At 43.4% G+C, this 15,241-nt stretch overlaps 1 protein-coding gene across 4 annotated transcripts in view; it reads left to right on the forward strand.

Annotated features, from left to right (window-relative positions):
• Window positions 1–737: 737 nt before the first annotated feature.
• Cobll1 (cordon-bleu WH2 repeat protein like 1) overlaps window positions 738–15,241 on the forward strand; it is a 139,716-nt gene continuing 125,212 nt past the window's right edge. For all 4 annotated transcript variants that reach the window (XM_057755607.1, XM_057755609.1, XM_057755608.1 and 1 more), the window contains exons 1-2: window positions 738–803; window positions 1,320–1,446. In XM_057755607.1, the coding sequence (XP_057611590.1) occupies window positions 794–803; window positions 1,320–1,446 (137 nt within the window). In that variant the 5' untranslated portion in view covers window positions 738–793. The remainder of the gene's footprint in view (window positions 804–1,319; window positions 1,447–15,241) is intronic.

The raw sequence follows: 15,241 nt of genomic DNA on the forward strand, positions 1-15,241 counted from the left end.
ATGACTGACTTTAAATAACTGGCAAACTTCTAAGAATGAAAAGAGGATATGCAAATGTACCTGCTTGTCAGGAGGGAACACTCCTCTGAGGAGCAGGCTTGCAGGAACCGAAACTACAGACCAGCAGGCACTGTTTGCTATTCCTTAATTCCTGTGAAACTTCCAGGAGACCTCTCAATCTACATTCAGCTCTTTCCTAGCTTACAGACTGTCATATGAGAACGGCTAGTCCCCAAATCACAGCTGTTGGATGTTTACATCAGGAGAAGCATGCCTGGGAAGGCACTACAAGCTTAAACCTGCCACCGATTAGAAAGATCATAATGTCAGAGGTGCCATTTACAGGCTAGCAACCGCAGGGGTCAGTAAGGTTAAAAAAAAAAAAAAAAAACAACCAAAAAACCCTGCACTTAGAATGTCAGCCCGCAGGACTCAGTCCGCCAGCTGTCTGCACTTCCGTGACGGTCCTCATTCAGGTTTTGCCGGCCAGGTACCCTCCCTCCTTGTCCCCCACGGGTTTGCGGAGCTTCCCAAAGCGACGCGCTGGCGACAGGGACTAGAATGCACCACCCAGGAGTTTGCTCTCCAGCCTCGCCCGCGGTACCCTAAAGCCGCACGCCTCCGGGCGGGGGGAGAAGGGGAGGAAATTTCTCCTCGCTCTGCGTCCCCGCCCGCCTGCCCTGTCCGTCCCCCCTCTCCGGCTGGCTGCCCTGCTCGCTCCGATGCCGACCTCGTCAGCCTCACTTCTGCAGGCGCGAGGCGGTCGAGGCGGCGGCGAGCTCAGGGCACGGCCATGGGGCAGGGTGAGTGGGGGCGCGGGCGCTGCGGCCGGGGGACTGCCACTTTCGGCCGCAGGCTCGCTCTGGACGTCCGAGTCAGCCGTGCGGGGGAGGAGCGGAGCTCGGGGCGGGCTGCGTGCGGACTGGACGGGCCAGATCCCCTAGAGCGGGGAGCGGCTTAGGAAAGCGGGGGCGCTGCGCTCCGCAGCTCCGCGGGGAAAGTTTGCACAGGGGTTTAGTTCGTGCGCTTCAGGCCGCCACAGGCCGAGCACTGCGGGCGTGGCGACCGTCCCGCGCCCAGCCCGTTCCTCCTCCTTCGCAACCGGGGCCGCTGCGCGCCGCCCCTCTGCCGCCAACTGGCTGCGGGCTGCAGCCGGGGCGGGGACCTGTGGCCTTCCTCGCTGGCGGCGCCCCCGGGCGGGGACCGGCCCGCAGGTGGAAGCGCCCCGGGGAGGCGGGTCCGCCCCCGGCAGCCTTGGGTCGAGGCGGGCTCTTGGCCGGCTCACTCCCGCCCTGACCCGCCGGCCTCTCCCACCCCAGCAGTGACGCGCCGCCTCCAAGCCCGAGCCCGCGCAGCGAGCTGCAGCGCGATGGACCGTAGCGCTCCGGATCCCGGACCCCGCAGCGCGCCCCGCACCCCAGCCCCGCAACCCACGGGCTCCGTCGGGTAAGCAGGGGAGTCATCCACCCGGCCGCCGAGGCCTCGGCGCGTTTCACCAACCCTCAGCGCTCTCCCCGCGGGGTCGCCTGGCTCCCGGGCCGAGCCACACGCGGCGGGAGACTGCGCCCTTCCCGGTGTCCCCGGGGTGGGGGTTCAGTGGTTTGGGCAGGCTTTTGCGACCGGGGTGGTAAAAGGCCAGGCGAATGCCAGGCGTTGGGTGAGGAGTCCCGGAGCAAAAGTGGTAACAAAGGATTCCTTGTTGAGGCTCTGGAGCCGGGGGAGCGACACCTGTAAGTGCGCTCCAGGAAAGGAAGGAAAAGTTCCACTGGCCGAGTGCTCAGGCCCAGGAGGATCAGTCCTGTCAAGGTGACTGCAAGGAAGGGGTTTTCTGAAAGCCCACGGAGGGCGCTGCAAGGTGTGCCAGCTGTCAGCCCGGCTTGACAGTTCCGGGAGCAGGCGGGGTGCTTGCCTCTGACTGGGGGTGTGTGTGTGCCTCTGGCCAATTGGTGATGCCAAAACCAAGCGCAAAGTCGCATTGGCAAACAGCTATACTTTTTTTTTTTATTGTCACGTGTCTGAGGAGCGATTGGAGGGGAAGGGGATGTCACATGGTGAGTTAATATTAAATGAAGTATGCCTGCCTGCCAAATATGCTAGAAATCACCCTGTTAAACGTTTGGGTAAACAGTAGTGAGAACAGGTAGTCCTGCAAGGGCCGAGGAGAACTTGAGAGTAACCTTTGTCGTGGTAAATGGTCAAGCTTAGTTGGACCGTCTTAGTTGAAGATGTCCCGACATGCACCTTCTTTCCCATAAGGCACCCCAGTTTTCATTTTTCTGTATTAATCAGAACGTAGAAATGCCATAAACAGAGTGTGAACATTCCAGAAATAGGAACATCAAGGAACCGTTGACTTTGTAAGCAATGAATGAGAGTCGTTCAGTTTTTTTTTTCTTCCTGGTTTAAGAGTGAAGAAGTCATTTTTCCCTGGAACATGACAGGCGTTTCCTTAGGAGCAAGTCACAGCATGTTTATTCATCAGAGGCCGCGCGAGCATTGGCAGTTGTCTAGAGGAACTGTGGAAGACTCTCAAGGCCACATGACTAATCTAACAGATATTTAGTGTAATTCTTACGTAGAGGAAACATGCAGTGTCTGAATTCTTTTTTTTTCTCCTCTAAATTTTGACCTTCTCCATGCTACTGTCCCCTTTGCTGTAGATCTCCACTTTTTTTTTTTTCTTTTGGCCTTGGTTTTTTCACTGTTTAGATCCTAGTGTGTATCCTTCCATATACCCTTTCAATGTGTTGCTAGGACGAGCCTAGAACAAGGCGTGGAAACAGCTGGAGATTTGTGTAAGTTAATAAGTTAACTGCCTTTCACAAGACTTCAACTCTCACAAAGTAACGGAGGGTTACATTGGTGCCTTTGGTAATAGATTACTTCTCTAAAAAATACAAAATTAACAAAATGCACTTACGAATGCTCGGAATCATAATGTGCTTTGAAGTAAAATGGGTGAGTTCAGATAGCTCCGTGATGAAGAAATACACAAAGAGCTTTCTAGTACAAGCCTAGAATACCCCAGGTATTCTAGGGAATATTCAAGGTACACTTGAGAGCTTAGAGGCTAAACTTCATGGGTTCTTTAGGAGTATGCATATAACTTCTCAGTGAAATGTTTTGCTGTTTCTAAAACATATATTTATTTATTTTTGAGTCAGATACTCTTTAGCCCATGCTGGTCTGGAACCTTATCTAGAGTTTGAATTCCTGTCTCTATCTCCCAAGTACTGAGATTACAGGTATACACCTGAAAATCTCACCGAAGAAAATATTTTAAAGAACCTTGCTTTAACCTTCCAAACTTAAGACATCTGGAAAAGTGCACCAATACATGCGCTACAATAATACCTAACAGCATCCTTTTAAAAATGAGTTCCTAGTGGCCTGCCTTCTTCTACTTATTTGTCTATTGGCATGTAATTCTAAGTGCTTGTTATATTTGTTGGTTAGTCCATCTTTGGATTTTTCATATATATATATATATATATATATATATATATACACACACACACACACACACACACACACACCTACCTTTAAAAAGGTTTAAATTGTGGAAAAATAAGAGTATTTAGGAGGTGGCAGGGTGCAGTTTTAATATAATTGTTGGTTTTGAAGGTCGGTTCCTTACTGTATAACTAATTATATTATGACTCAATAGCCTAATAGCTGGTGAGGCCTACTTAAAAGAGGTTCTCTGTTGTCTGTAATTTCCCAAGGTGCACGCTGTTGTAACAGGTTATTTGAAAGACAAATCAACGCAGCTACTATTTCACAAAGGGGACCAGAGGAAACCCTCTGTTCAAGTTCCTGAGCCAATTAGGAAAACCTGAAGTTTGAGGTGACTGTTCATTGTGCTCACTGATTTGAATAGTCTCCTGACCATGGTAAGATCTTAAAAGAAAAAAAAAAAACCTTATGTTTTAACAAACCATCGGTGTTAAATCACTAGCCGAGAGCTATAGTTTAGATATGGTTTTCTGATGGAGGTGCCTTGTTTGGAAACTTGACCCCCTCCCCCAATAAAACAGAATTGAGGTGGCACCGTTAACAGGTGATGAGGTCACTAGGGAAGATTAATGGAAGGGGTTGTCTGCGGGTAGAGAGTACTGTTATAAAGTGAACCTGGCTTTCTCTACTTCCTTTTGCTCCGTTTCTCATGGTCTCCTGCTGTGGTACCTGCGCTGTCTGGTGCAGCCCGCAAGCCCTCACCTGATGGACAGATAGTGCTGCCTGCACTCTGGCTTTAGCCTCTACAGCTGGAGCTCAACACAACTCTTTTCTTCCAGAAGTACCTAGTCACAGGCATTATTTGATTGTATCTTAAGATGGACCTGCAGTACAGTATTTACAGTAAAGTTGCTTAGTCTCCCTCTTCCAGCTCGCATTGTTTTTTGTTATGTATTAGCAAACTCAGGGAGTAGCATTATTTTAGGCAAACAAAACACAGTCCCTTGGCTACTACTGCTTCTTTGAAACATTAATAATTGTGATATTGGATGTCTCAATAAAAGTTACGGTAGTTTTTTTTTTTTTCTCTCTCTCAGTGTTTTCATAGATTTAACTCACAGCGTAGCATGATGAAGCATCGGGGAGAGATGGGAGCCACCTGCTTAGAAAGAAGTTGTGACTGCCTTGTGACCGCCTGCTGGTCCTCAAGGGGTCTTTGCTCTAGTGACCACACCCAGTGCATTTTACCCTGGCTTCTGGCTCACCTCTGTAGTCCCTTATCAATTTCTTAGTTCTCTTTTTTTTATTCTGTGTAAGTATCCACTCCTAGTCATTGGCTGCATTTCGTGTAGGCTTGGCTTTTTGACTTTGAAAAAATGCTTCTGAGTTTAGACTTCAGAGCCTCTGAATTTCAACAGCTTTGATTTTACTTTGAGATTAAATGTTTGTTTATTTTTCCCATGGGTTTGTTTGTCTTGAGATGAGCCTTGCTAAGTGGAGGCTGACATCGAACTCTGGATCTTCTCGCATCAACCTCTTGGAAATTCTGCCTTTGTGTGTACTATGATACTAGGTTAAAGTTTGCATGTTACTTACATGGCTTAAACATACACACACACACACACACACACACACACATACACACATGATTTTAAAGCAAAATTGCAAAAAGCAATTGATTTGAACAGTCCTCTGGTACTAGTTCCAACAGACCAACCCAATACATAATGTGATCAGAGTATTTGAGCCTTGCGGTTAGTTAATGGTTTAAGGTGTAAACAACTAGTTATGCTTTAACCAGCTCCCTGCTGATTGACTCAGCTGAGTTGTTTTCTATAAGCAGTGTGCTGTCATCTCCATAGTGAATGCTTTCAGACCTTGCTCTGATTGTAGGAGCTGTCCAGTTCTCAAATCTCTGCTCAAATTAATAGCATTGTGAATTCATCTAATAATTTTCCTTCTGCATATTCATAGGTATCATATAATATGTATCCTCTATGTATGTTCGTTGTCTGGCATCTATCATCTCTCTGTGTCTATTCTGTAGGTTCTCGCAGAAATGAAAGTGAGCTGGTTTAATTTGTACTGTGACATGAATATTATTATCACTTACTAGTTTCCTTGATTGGAAATGCTTGGTTTGTTAGTGTGTCTTTGAAGAGACAAGCACTGTTGAGACAGTGGTTGGAGAGTTGGAAGGTTTTAGAGGTGAGGGTAGTAACCAAATGTGATTTTCCTTTCTACTGTGGATAGCCACTGTTAGTAGTTAAAGTTTCTTGTGCTCAGTAATGGGAGCAAAATATTACATAGAGCATTCCAGAAAGAAATGGTTTGTAAATGTTAAGTCACATTTCTTTCTGAGTAGCGTGATGACATATTATGTCATCTGGAGTTATTCTGTCTTACCAACCCAGCTCTGTCTCTGCTGGCTACCATTGATCACTTGGTAGCCATCTTGGCTATCACATAAGCCGATAAAGCACAGTAGTGTTTTAGGGTCAAGAAACCATTATTTGCTGGGTGTCTTAATGCTTGTTATTCCAGGACTGGGGAAGTTGAGGCAGGATGATTGTCATGAGTTCCAGCCAGCCTACAGAGTGAGACATGGTTAATAATAATAATAATAAAAAACCAGGAAGAAATACTCATTTTACTTAATAATGGTCCCAATATTCCAGGACTTATGAATCTGAAAATTTAGATATGTCACAAATATGTTAAGGGCTCTCTTGAATTGAAAGTACAAGGTGATTTGAAAGAGACATTCACCTCCCACGACCTTTGTTATGCTAATGCCCCATGTTCTTGTCCTTGTTACTAGCACCTCACCATTCCTAGTTTATAAATTTAAGGGTTTAGAACCAGCTCCAGTTTTGGACATCCACGGGAGCTTTGGCACATGATCCCCACAGAGAAGAGCGTGCTTATTCCCTTGGAGGAAAGGCATCCAAGCGTTGTGTCTCAGCACTCAAGGACCCTGGCGTTAATCACTGAGAAAAGGCAGCGTGATTGCTGACCTCAGCTTGAGACTTTATCTTTGGAATCAGGTGCTTAGGCTGGCATTCTTTACTTGCCCAGATAAGCTTTTATTTATTTATTTTCATTTTTGACTTTTCAAAATGTAAATGTCAGAGGAGTCTTATGGCCTTGTTTTGAAGAATCTTTGTGATTCTGAGGCAAGTCTGGATAGACAGGGGTTCACAGACTCACTTTTGACTTTCCTGGCTTCGTGGCAGTGGCGTTAATTGGAGGGCTCGGGACAATGAAGGAAAAACTTACTGTTTTCTTCTGCCTCTGTTTGGATGCGTTCTTGGTTCTAAAGTTTGACTGTTGAATATTTAGCCTAAAGTTTCAACAGAAGAACCACCCAGGTAACTTCAAAACCAATGCCCACACTTCCTCACACACCTACCTGTTCTGGTTTGATTGGCTTGGTCTAGGCCAAGGGCATGGTGTTGGCTTTGAGTGATTGCTTGACAGCACCAGCTGATGTTGGGAGGGGAGCACGGCTATTGTTTAAAGAACTAAGCTTGGTGTTTAGTTTCTAAAGATTCTATTCGCATTATGCATAGTATTTTTTACTTTTTAAATGGGTTCTTCAGACAGGGTTTCTCTGTGTAAGCTTTGGCTGTCATGGAGCTAGCTAGATCCATCTGCCTCTGGCTCCCTAGTGCTGGGATTAAAGGCGTGCACCATCTCTGGCTGCCTGTCCTTTTTGAGAAAGTGTATTAACTTTATCTTATACTTGCTGAATTAACATCTGTGATCACAGAACACCAGTAGACACGGGAATATTGGAAACAAGATCTGCTTCCAAAGCTGTGTCTTTCAACAGCATTACACAGAGTGACACATTACAACTGTATCATTTATTAGTTCTGGTGTTATGATTAATGACTCAAAGGTTTTTGTTTGTTTGTTTGTTTGTTTGTTTTTTGAGACAGGGTTTCTCTGTAGCTTTGGAGCCTGTTCTGGAATTACCTCTTGTAGACCAGGCTGGCCTTGAACTCACAGTGATCAGCCTGTCTTGGCCTCTCAAGTACTAGGATTAAAGGCGTGCACTACCACCTGGCTCAAAGTGGTTTTTATTTCACGAGGTCTGAAAGTTCATTCTCATAGTTCTTTTCAAAACAATGTCTATATTTTATATATTTAAAAATACTACACATTCCAATGATTATAGAAGTATGTACCATTGGAAAGGAGGTTAAATACTTGGGCTGTGTGTTGAAGCCCATAGTGAACTATTTTTGGTAAATTATGTTTCCAAACTCACAGTAAAGCTTTTACTCCTAGTAAATGGCAATCCTTTGTTACTTGACAAGGTGTTTATGTCTGTCATGTGGCTGTGAAATTTATTTGCAGCAAAATTTCAAAAATAAGAGAGCTTACCAAATGAGAAGCATGAAATTGTTTAGTAAAACAATACTCAGTTTCTCCCTCAAAAATCTTAATTTCCTCTGAGTAAGGTGAGCAGGAAACAGTAACAATTTTGTAGCATGTATTTACATAGCAGTGCTAACCAAGCCTCTGTAAACCCCACCCTACCCTTGTCCCCTCCAAGACAGGGTTTCTCTGTGTAGTTCTGGCTGTCCTGGAACTCACTTTGTAGATCAGGCTGGCCTCCAACTCAGAGATCCACTTGTCTCTGCCTCATAAGTGCTGGGATTAAAGGCGTGCCACCACCACCCAGCATCTTATTGAGACTTCTTATCATTTAATTTGTGAAATCCTCATTTTAGTTTAGTTCTTATTTTTATATGAAACAATTTGGATGGGGGACACTGGGAAATTGGCTCCTGACTACTTTGCTGAAGAAATTATCTGTACTGTGTAGGAAAAAAAGAAACAAGATACCATCAGGATACCATCAGTACTTTGGTGCCAACTTAACGTTCTGTTTATTCTTAGAACTTAAGATACCATACCTACCGCGTGGGTTTGCAGACTGTGGCCTGACAAATGGTGACCTATATACAGGTCAAGATAGGTCTCTATTTTCGTTTTTAAAATTATAGTAAACAGTAACCATGGCATAAATTTTATTGTCTTAGATGTCTGGATGTGTATGTTCAGTTGTGTTAAGCATATTGCTATGTAGTCATCATCCCCATCTCCATATTCTGTTAAAAAAGTTTATTTTCATTCAGCGAGAGCGGTCTGCTTCCCCCTTTCGAGGCTCCGAGCAACCATTCTGCTTTTTGCCTGTGGTTTTGACCCTACTGACCGTCTCTCATAAGTGGGATCTGATGGTCTTTTGTGACCTGCTTGTTTTGCATGGCTTCAGTGTTTGCATGTTGTATCATGTGTAACCACTTCATTCCTTTGTGTTGGTCAGTAATATGTTTGTATGTAAAGATACAGTCATCCATCTGTGGATGCTTGGTGTCTTCTGTATTTTAGTTATTGTGAGGAGTGATGTTATAAATATGAGTGTACAATTAACACTTAGAGACCCAGCTTTCAGCTTTTAGATAGGTGGTGAGACGTGGAATTGGAGTCTCATACCGTCTGCCCGTCAGCCCGCTAGCCTGCTCTCCCTTCTTCCCTCCCTTCCTCCCCTCCTCCTACCTTCCCTCCTCCTCCCTTCAAGATAGGGCCTCACTATGTAGTGCAGATCAGCCTGGAACTCAAGATTTGCTTCAGCTTCCCAACATAGGTGTGTTGCTACCATGACTACAGTCTTTAAATGCCTTTTAATTGTTTGGAGACAGGGTTTTGCTCCATAGCTCTGGCTTTTTGAAACTTGCTATGCAGCCAGAGCTGTCATCTGCCTCAGTTTACTGGGTTTCCAAGCATGTGTTGCCATGCCGACCTCTTTTTAATTTTTTGAGGAATTTTCATAGTGTTTTCTACAATAGTTATATCATTTTACATTCCGATTAACAGTAGATAAAGCTTCTAATTTCTTGACTTTCTCACCAAGTATAATTTTCTGGTCATGCCTCATGCCAATAGTAGCCAACTTAGTGTTATGACAGTGTGTCTCATTATGTGTTTGATTTATAATTTATACTGGTTAGTGACGTCATGCAGCTTTCAGTTATGTATCTTCTTTCGGCCTCTTCTCTATCTTCTTGAGAGCTACTGTTCAAGTACTTTAAGTGTTTTTGAAAAAAAAATTTTCTTTTTTGATCCTAGGTATTCTTTGGATATTAATTTCTTGTTCTCTACCAGGGTTTTGGAGAAGCTGAACTGGCTGGCACCCATGCTTTTGCATACTGTGTTCACACTGACATTGAACAGACCAGATTGTGGCCTGCAGAGCTGAAAACATGTGCACATTCAGATGCTTCTTGCAAAACTTGGTTGACCCCTCCAGCCTCACCTATGAAGTGAAAACATGAAGTATTGATTTTTTAATTGAAAAAAGTATTTACTTTTAAATACTGAACACAAATGTCAGTTAGCTCTAAATGATGTATACATTCATAAAAGAAAATATATCATATATCAGAGGTTTTGCAGAATAGTAAATTGGTTTTCCTTTTCAAATGAAGGCTAGACTTGGCCCTTGGCAAATGGATTTGAATTTTAACATTTAGAGAACATTGGATTAGTATTCATTATCTTATATCGGCTGGACTTTTAGACGCCTGTGCTAGGGAAAGCTTCACAAATAATGGCAGATGTGGTACAGTTTTCAGACGTAAATGCCCAGGGAGAAATGAACACGGTATCTATTTTTTCTAATTTATTTTATATTTCTGTGTGTGTGTGTGTGTGTATGTATGTATGTGCGTGTATGTATGTGTGTGCGTGGAGTCAGAGGTTTGCCCCTCCTACTGTGTGTGTTCCAGGAATTGAACTCACAATGCTGGCCTTGGTGGCAATCACCTTTTCAGCTGAGCCATCTCACCAGCCCCTGTTTAGCATTTTGACTCTACTTATTAAGAGTTAAGTCAAACTGTCTTTATAATTTCCAGCAATATTTTTTTTTTGTTTTTCGAGCAATATTTTTAATGTTGTTCAAGATATTTCTTAGCCTTGGGCCTTTCAGTGTTCCAGCTTTAGTATGATAGCTATGAAACTTTTTTTTATTTCATGACACTGCTTTGCTAAATTTTTTCCCCATCTGTTGTAATAAAAACAAACTAAAAGTATGGGAGAGTGAAGTTTCCCAGGACTATTTTTAAAGGGCCAAGGGGCTCCAGTTTTGCATACAAGCTCTCTATCTGAGGAATGCCTGCTTTGGAAAAGACTCTTCAGTGATTGGCTGGTCCTTAGGAAATGTGAGGCCTGAGCTGGGGTTGCTGGTTTTTCACAGACTGAATTCACAATGCTGCCCATCAATTTAAAGATTTAGGGATGGATTTCAAACATCTGGAAACTGGAAGTGAATTTTGAAGTATCTTCGGGAGTTCATAAAAGGGTGTGGTGGTCTCAGGTTTGAGACCCTAAAGAATGGAAAGGCAGCTAGATCGATTTGTAACATTGAGTGGACTTTAGGTAGTGAATACCTCTTGTCAAGAACCAAAGTCGCTGTGGCTTCCAGACAGTAAATTGTGTCTCGCTCTTCACTGTCATGTAGTAGGTGATATTTTGATTATTTCCATGTCTTAAAATAATGGTATGCTTCCTCAGGAAGCAAACTCATAGGAGTGTGATAGGGGAAAAGCTACTGAACTACAAATTTGGGTCAACTTCTCAACTTTGTTTATTGTCTAGAAAATGTGGAGCCCCATGAAGCCTCCAGGTTGTGAGAATGCAGGTCCTGGTTATGACTTGAGTCCCTCGTTTGAATTTCCTGTATTTACCCTGCATTGCTTTAAATCGGACTGTAATCCTGTATTGTTTTCAAAGTATGAGATAAAATGACATGTTATTTTATAATTACTTATTTATTTATTTATAATTATTCGTTATAATTTCCCCAGATTTGTAGAAAACATGTCATTTGGACATTATTAATTTAATAGAGTCGTTATTTTAAAAGAATATTTAAAAGAATTCCCTATTTGAGAAAATTTGATGTTTGGAAAAGATTTTAAGATATTGTTGAACATGAACTTGAGTTCTAATAGCTTAGGTTCATGATATGGTGCATAGTGACTCTGATCTTGTGTGTAGATCGACTTTTAAGTGCCAACACTGCTAATAGCGTGCGGGCACCATGTGGTTCCCAGTGTGGTTAGTTTGAAAGCTTGATGCTGTCTAAGTTTCTTTTCGCTGTTGCTGTGATGAAATACTCTGATGAAAGCAATTTAGGGGAGAAAGGGGTTCATTCTGGCTTAGGGCTCATCGGTACAGCCCATCTGCAGTGGGAAAGTCAAGACAAAAGGAGCCGTCGTTTACAGCTGGAGAACAGAGGGTGACGTTTGCTTGCCCAGCTCCCTTTCTCCTTTTGACTCTGGAATGGCACCACGCTCCTGGTACACCTCAGTTAATCAAGATTATCCTTCAGGCATGCCCAGAGGCTCCTCTTCCAGGTGACTCTACAGTTTATCAAGCTGACAGTTGAGATGAACCCTCACAAACACCAAGTAATTGACCGCCTTTGGGTGTATCTGCTAACGCCACACCATTTCTGTTTATGGCCTAATGCCATAGCGTCTGTCTGTATGACAAGATCTATTTCTAAGGAAGTAGTTAAGATCCTCAACCCTAGGTGAGGAATTTATGGCCAGTCCTGGAGGATTTCCATCTGTCTACTGTCTGCGTGCACACGGACACATGCCATTATTTCTGCAGAAACAGAAGTCTGGAAGGACTGGATGAGCCCAGGGGGAGCAGTGGCGGTCAGAGCCAGCGTTTTAACAGCTGTTGGGATTGTGTGTCAGTTCAAATAGTCTAGAAAAACAGGAAATTGAGCTGCTAATGGGAAAATGACCGGGACCCTTCCATTCTGGGCTCACTGGATATGCTGTGCTTCCCAGACCAATCAAATCAACGGTAGTCAGGGTAATTATGGGAACCATTGAGTTCACTTTCTCACTTGTGAAAAGGGATGGGAGTGATAGCAGAATAGAATGTCTGAGAAGCAGCCTGGTGTCCCTGCCTTGTTATTTTGTGCCCAGTTGCCACTTGCTGTCTAAGAGTATGACATCTGTGTTTTCTGTCCTTTGGCCACTCTCTCTGCTCTCTGTGACTCTGGTGGATGGCTGCAAAATTTCTGAGAAAAGCCTGGCTTTGTCCAGTGCCTTTGTCCTAGTTCTCGTTCCTTCCTATGTGTCACCCCCCATACATCCTCCATCCTAAGATGTGTCATTCTCCGTCTCCAGAGAGCAGTTAGATACTCTTAATTTTTTTACTGTGCTTCAAGAGAGTGAAGCTGAAAGTAGCAGAAAGGAATGTCTATAAGGGAAAAGAGGTGCATTTAAAATGTTGATTTTTTTTTTTGTGGTTGTGTGCTACCAGACTTTATCTCTGCATAAATGTTTACATACAGTGCATGAATGCATGCTTGTGTGTATGCACATGTGCATGCTGGTACATGAACACATGTGCATATGTGCTTATGCGGAAAAGCCAGAGATTGACCATGGGTGTACATGGGTGTATTTTTCTCCATCTTTTTGTTTTTTTGGCGAAGTCTTCCTCCCTGAGCTCCGATCTCACCAATTGGCCAGAGTACTGACCACAGAGCTCTGGGGCTCTCCCTGTCTCTGCTCCAGCACTAGGGTTACAGATGTCTATTGTACCACATCATGCCCAGCTTATATGGTACTGGAGATTTGAGCTTAGCCCTTCATGTTTGTGTGGCAGGCACTTCCTCCCTGAGCCGTCCTGCAGCCCCCACACTTTTTTTGTTTTCTCTCTTTTGTAGATTCGCTTTTGCTGTGATAGCGTCTTCCCTATGAACTGTTTTTCCATCTAGGAAAGTGTGATCTGTGCCATCATTTCACAGAAAAATATTTAACTCAGGTGATCTGAAAGGAAATATACCCACTTTCCCCTTAACATCCTATTCGGGACAAATTTTTTCTCTCCAATGTATTTCACCTCTAGTTCACTGTCCTTTTCCATATTTTCTTTTTGAAATGCAATCTGCTTTGGAAGGTGCACTGTTCAGAAGGGATTCTCACCTTCCAAGTATGCTGTTACGTGTTTTGTCAAACTGTATAAGGACTTCATTCATACAGAATGCTAAGAAAATGCAGCCCTGGGATTTGTTAAGCCTGAGAACACATTTCCAGCATTTAAAACAAATGGGTTTGAATTTATTTAGATAAGTTTTTAGGATTTTGAAGTCAAATTCATGATTTCAGGTACATTTTTGCGGTGCAGCATTTTGGGATTTGCATTTTTACATATGGAGAAGGCTGCAAGCTTGAATTGATGGTGCTGCTAAAAGCTTTTGAGATTAATTAAATATTAGTAATTGCCTTTGATAACGCAAATCCATTCTCTGCCCATTAAGCACATTTGAAGTTAAAATTGGCCAGCGGTAGCAGCTCATGCCTGTAATCCCAGCAGTAAGGAAGGTTGAGGCAGGAGGATTTCTGTACACTCAAATTGAGCTATATGTGTAGTTTGAGGTCTACCTGTTGTTCTGAGCAAGAGCTTCTCTCCAAATCAGAGAGAGAAAGACAAAGACAGAAAGGGGATGAGGGGCCAATTGTCAACAGTGGGGTATTTGAAAACTGAATTTGGTCATTCATTGGTTCTTTATAATAACTCTGTCAGCTAAGTGGCTTAGAGACCACAGTTCTGGAATCCCACAATATTTGAACTGGTTTGGACACAAAGGTGAAGTAAATCACTGATAGTAATGGTTTGGGCCCCTACAAAGGGAAAAAGGATACCAGAGGCCTTTTGTTTCACAGACAGGGACCAAGTGGTGAGCATGTCATAACTTCTAATCTGTCCTTTTTTACTTTGTGCTTCGAGAGATTTCCTATCAAACGATTTGTGAAAGTTCCAGCGCTTTGCCGATCACTCCTGTCGTTAGAGGCATCTGGGATGTCTTATGCCTTGGCGCAAAGGGCCCAGCCCTCTGTTGAATCTAGCATTATTCATCATGCAGTGAGATTCAGGTGGTGGGCGAGGAACGTGTCCCGGTTTAGTCAGCACAGAACTGCTGCGCCATTGTGGCTCTAGGGCATTTTCTGGGAATGAGGCACAGCCTCGCAGGCTCCAGCAGATCCTCTCAGGGACATGTAAGGAGGACAAAGGTAGTGTTGATTGGGAGTCCAGAAGGGAGGTCAAACAGTGTAATGCTGCCAAGGAAAAGCTATTTTGGGTGATGCATGCATTTAAATCTCAGGAATTTAAAGGTATAAAATCATGTTTATTTTCAAAATTTTGAATGTTTTGAAATTTGTGGTAACAACTCTATATACAATTTGATTTTTTAAAATTTGTGTATCAGTTGTATTATTTTCTTTCCTTTAGCCCTTTGTAATTGGCTAATATTCTCACACTGTTTACCTCAGAAACCAATTTCAGCGGGTTTTAAAGGGGAGAACTGTCTTTTATTCTACTTAGGTTAGGTGAGAATGTGTCTTGCTAAATACAAATGTCAGGATGATCAAACTTGTACTTGGGATGTAGATGAAAAAAAAGGAACCAGCAGCCAAGATCATATATTCAGAGAGTTGATAAATCAAAGACAACAGCTTCTGATGGTGGAGAAACACTTGCTTGGGCTGATGCTGGTTGGCCTTGTCACTAAACAAGCAATTCTGAGGGCTTTGATCTATGGCCCTGTTGTGAAACACTCAAGTGATCTTAGATTATTTGCAATGTTTTATGCACAAGATTGTATGCAACCTCTTCAAGAGCAGCTTATGTAACTTGGGGGACATAGCTTGGTTCAAACCTGACATGTCTCCCAGAGGCTCAT

The sequence above is a fragment of the Chionomys nivalis genome, chromosome 22 (genome assembly GCF_950005125.1).
Source record: "Chionomys nivalis chromosome 22, mChiNiv1.1, whole genome shotgun sequence".
NCBI classification, from domain to species: domain Eukaryota; kingdom Metazoa; phylum Chordata; class Mammalia; order Rodentia; family Cricetidae; genus Chionomys; species Chionomys nivalis.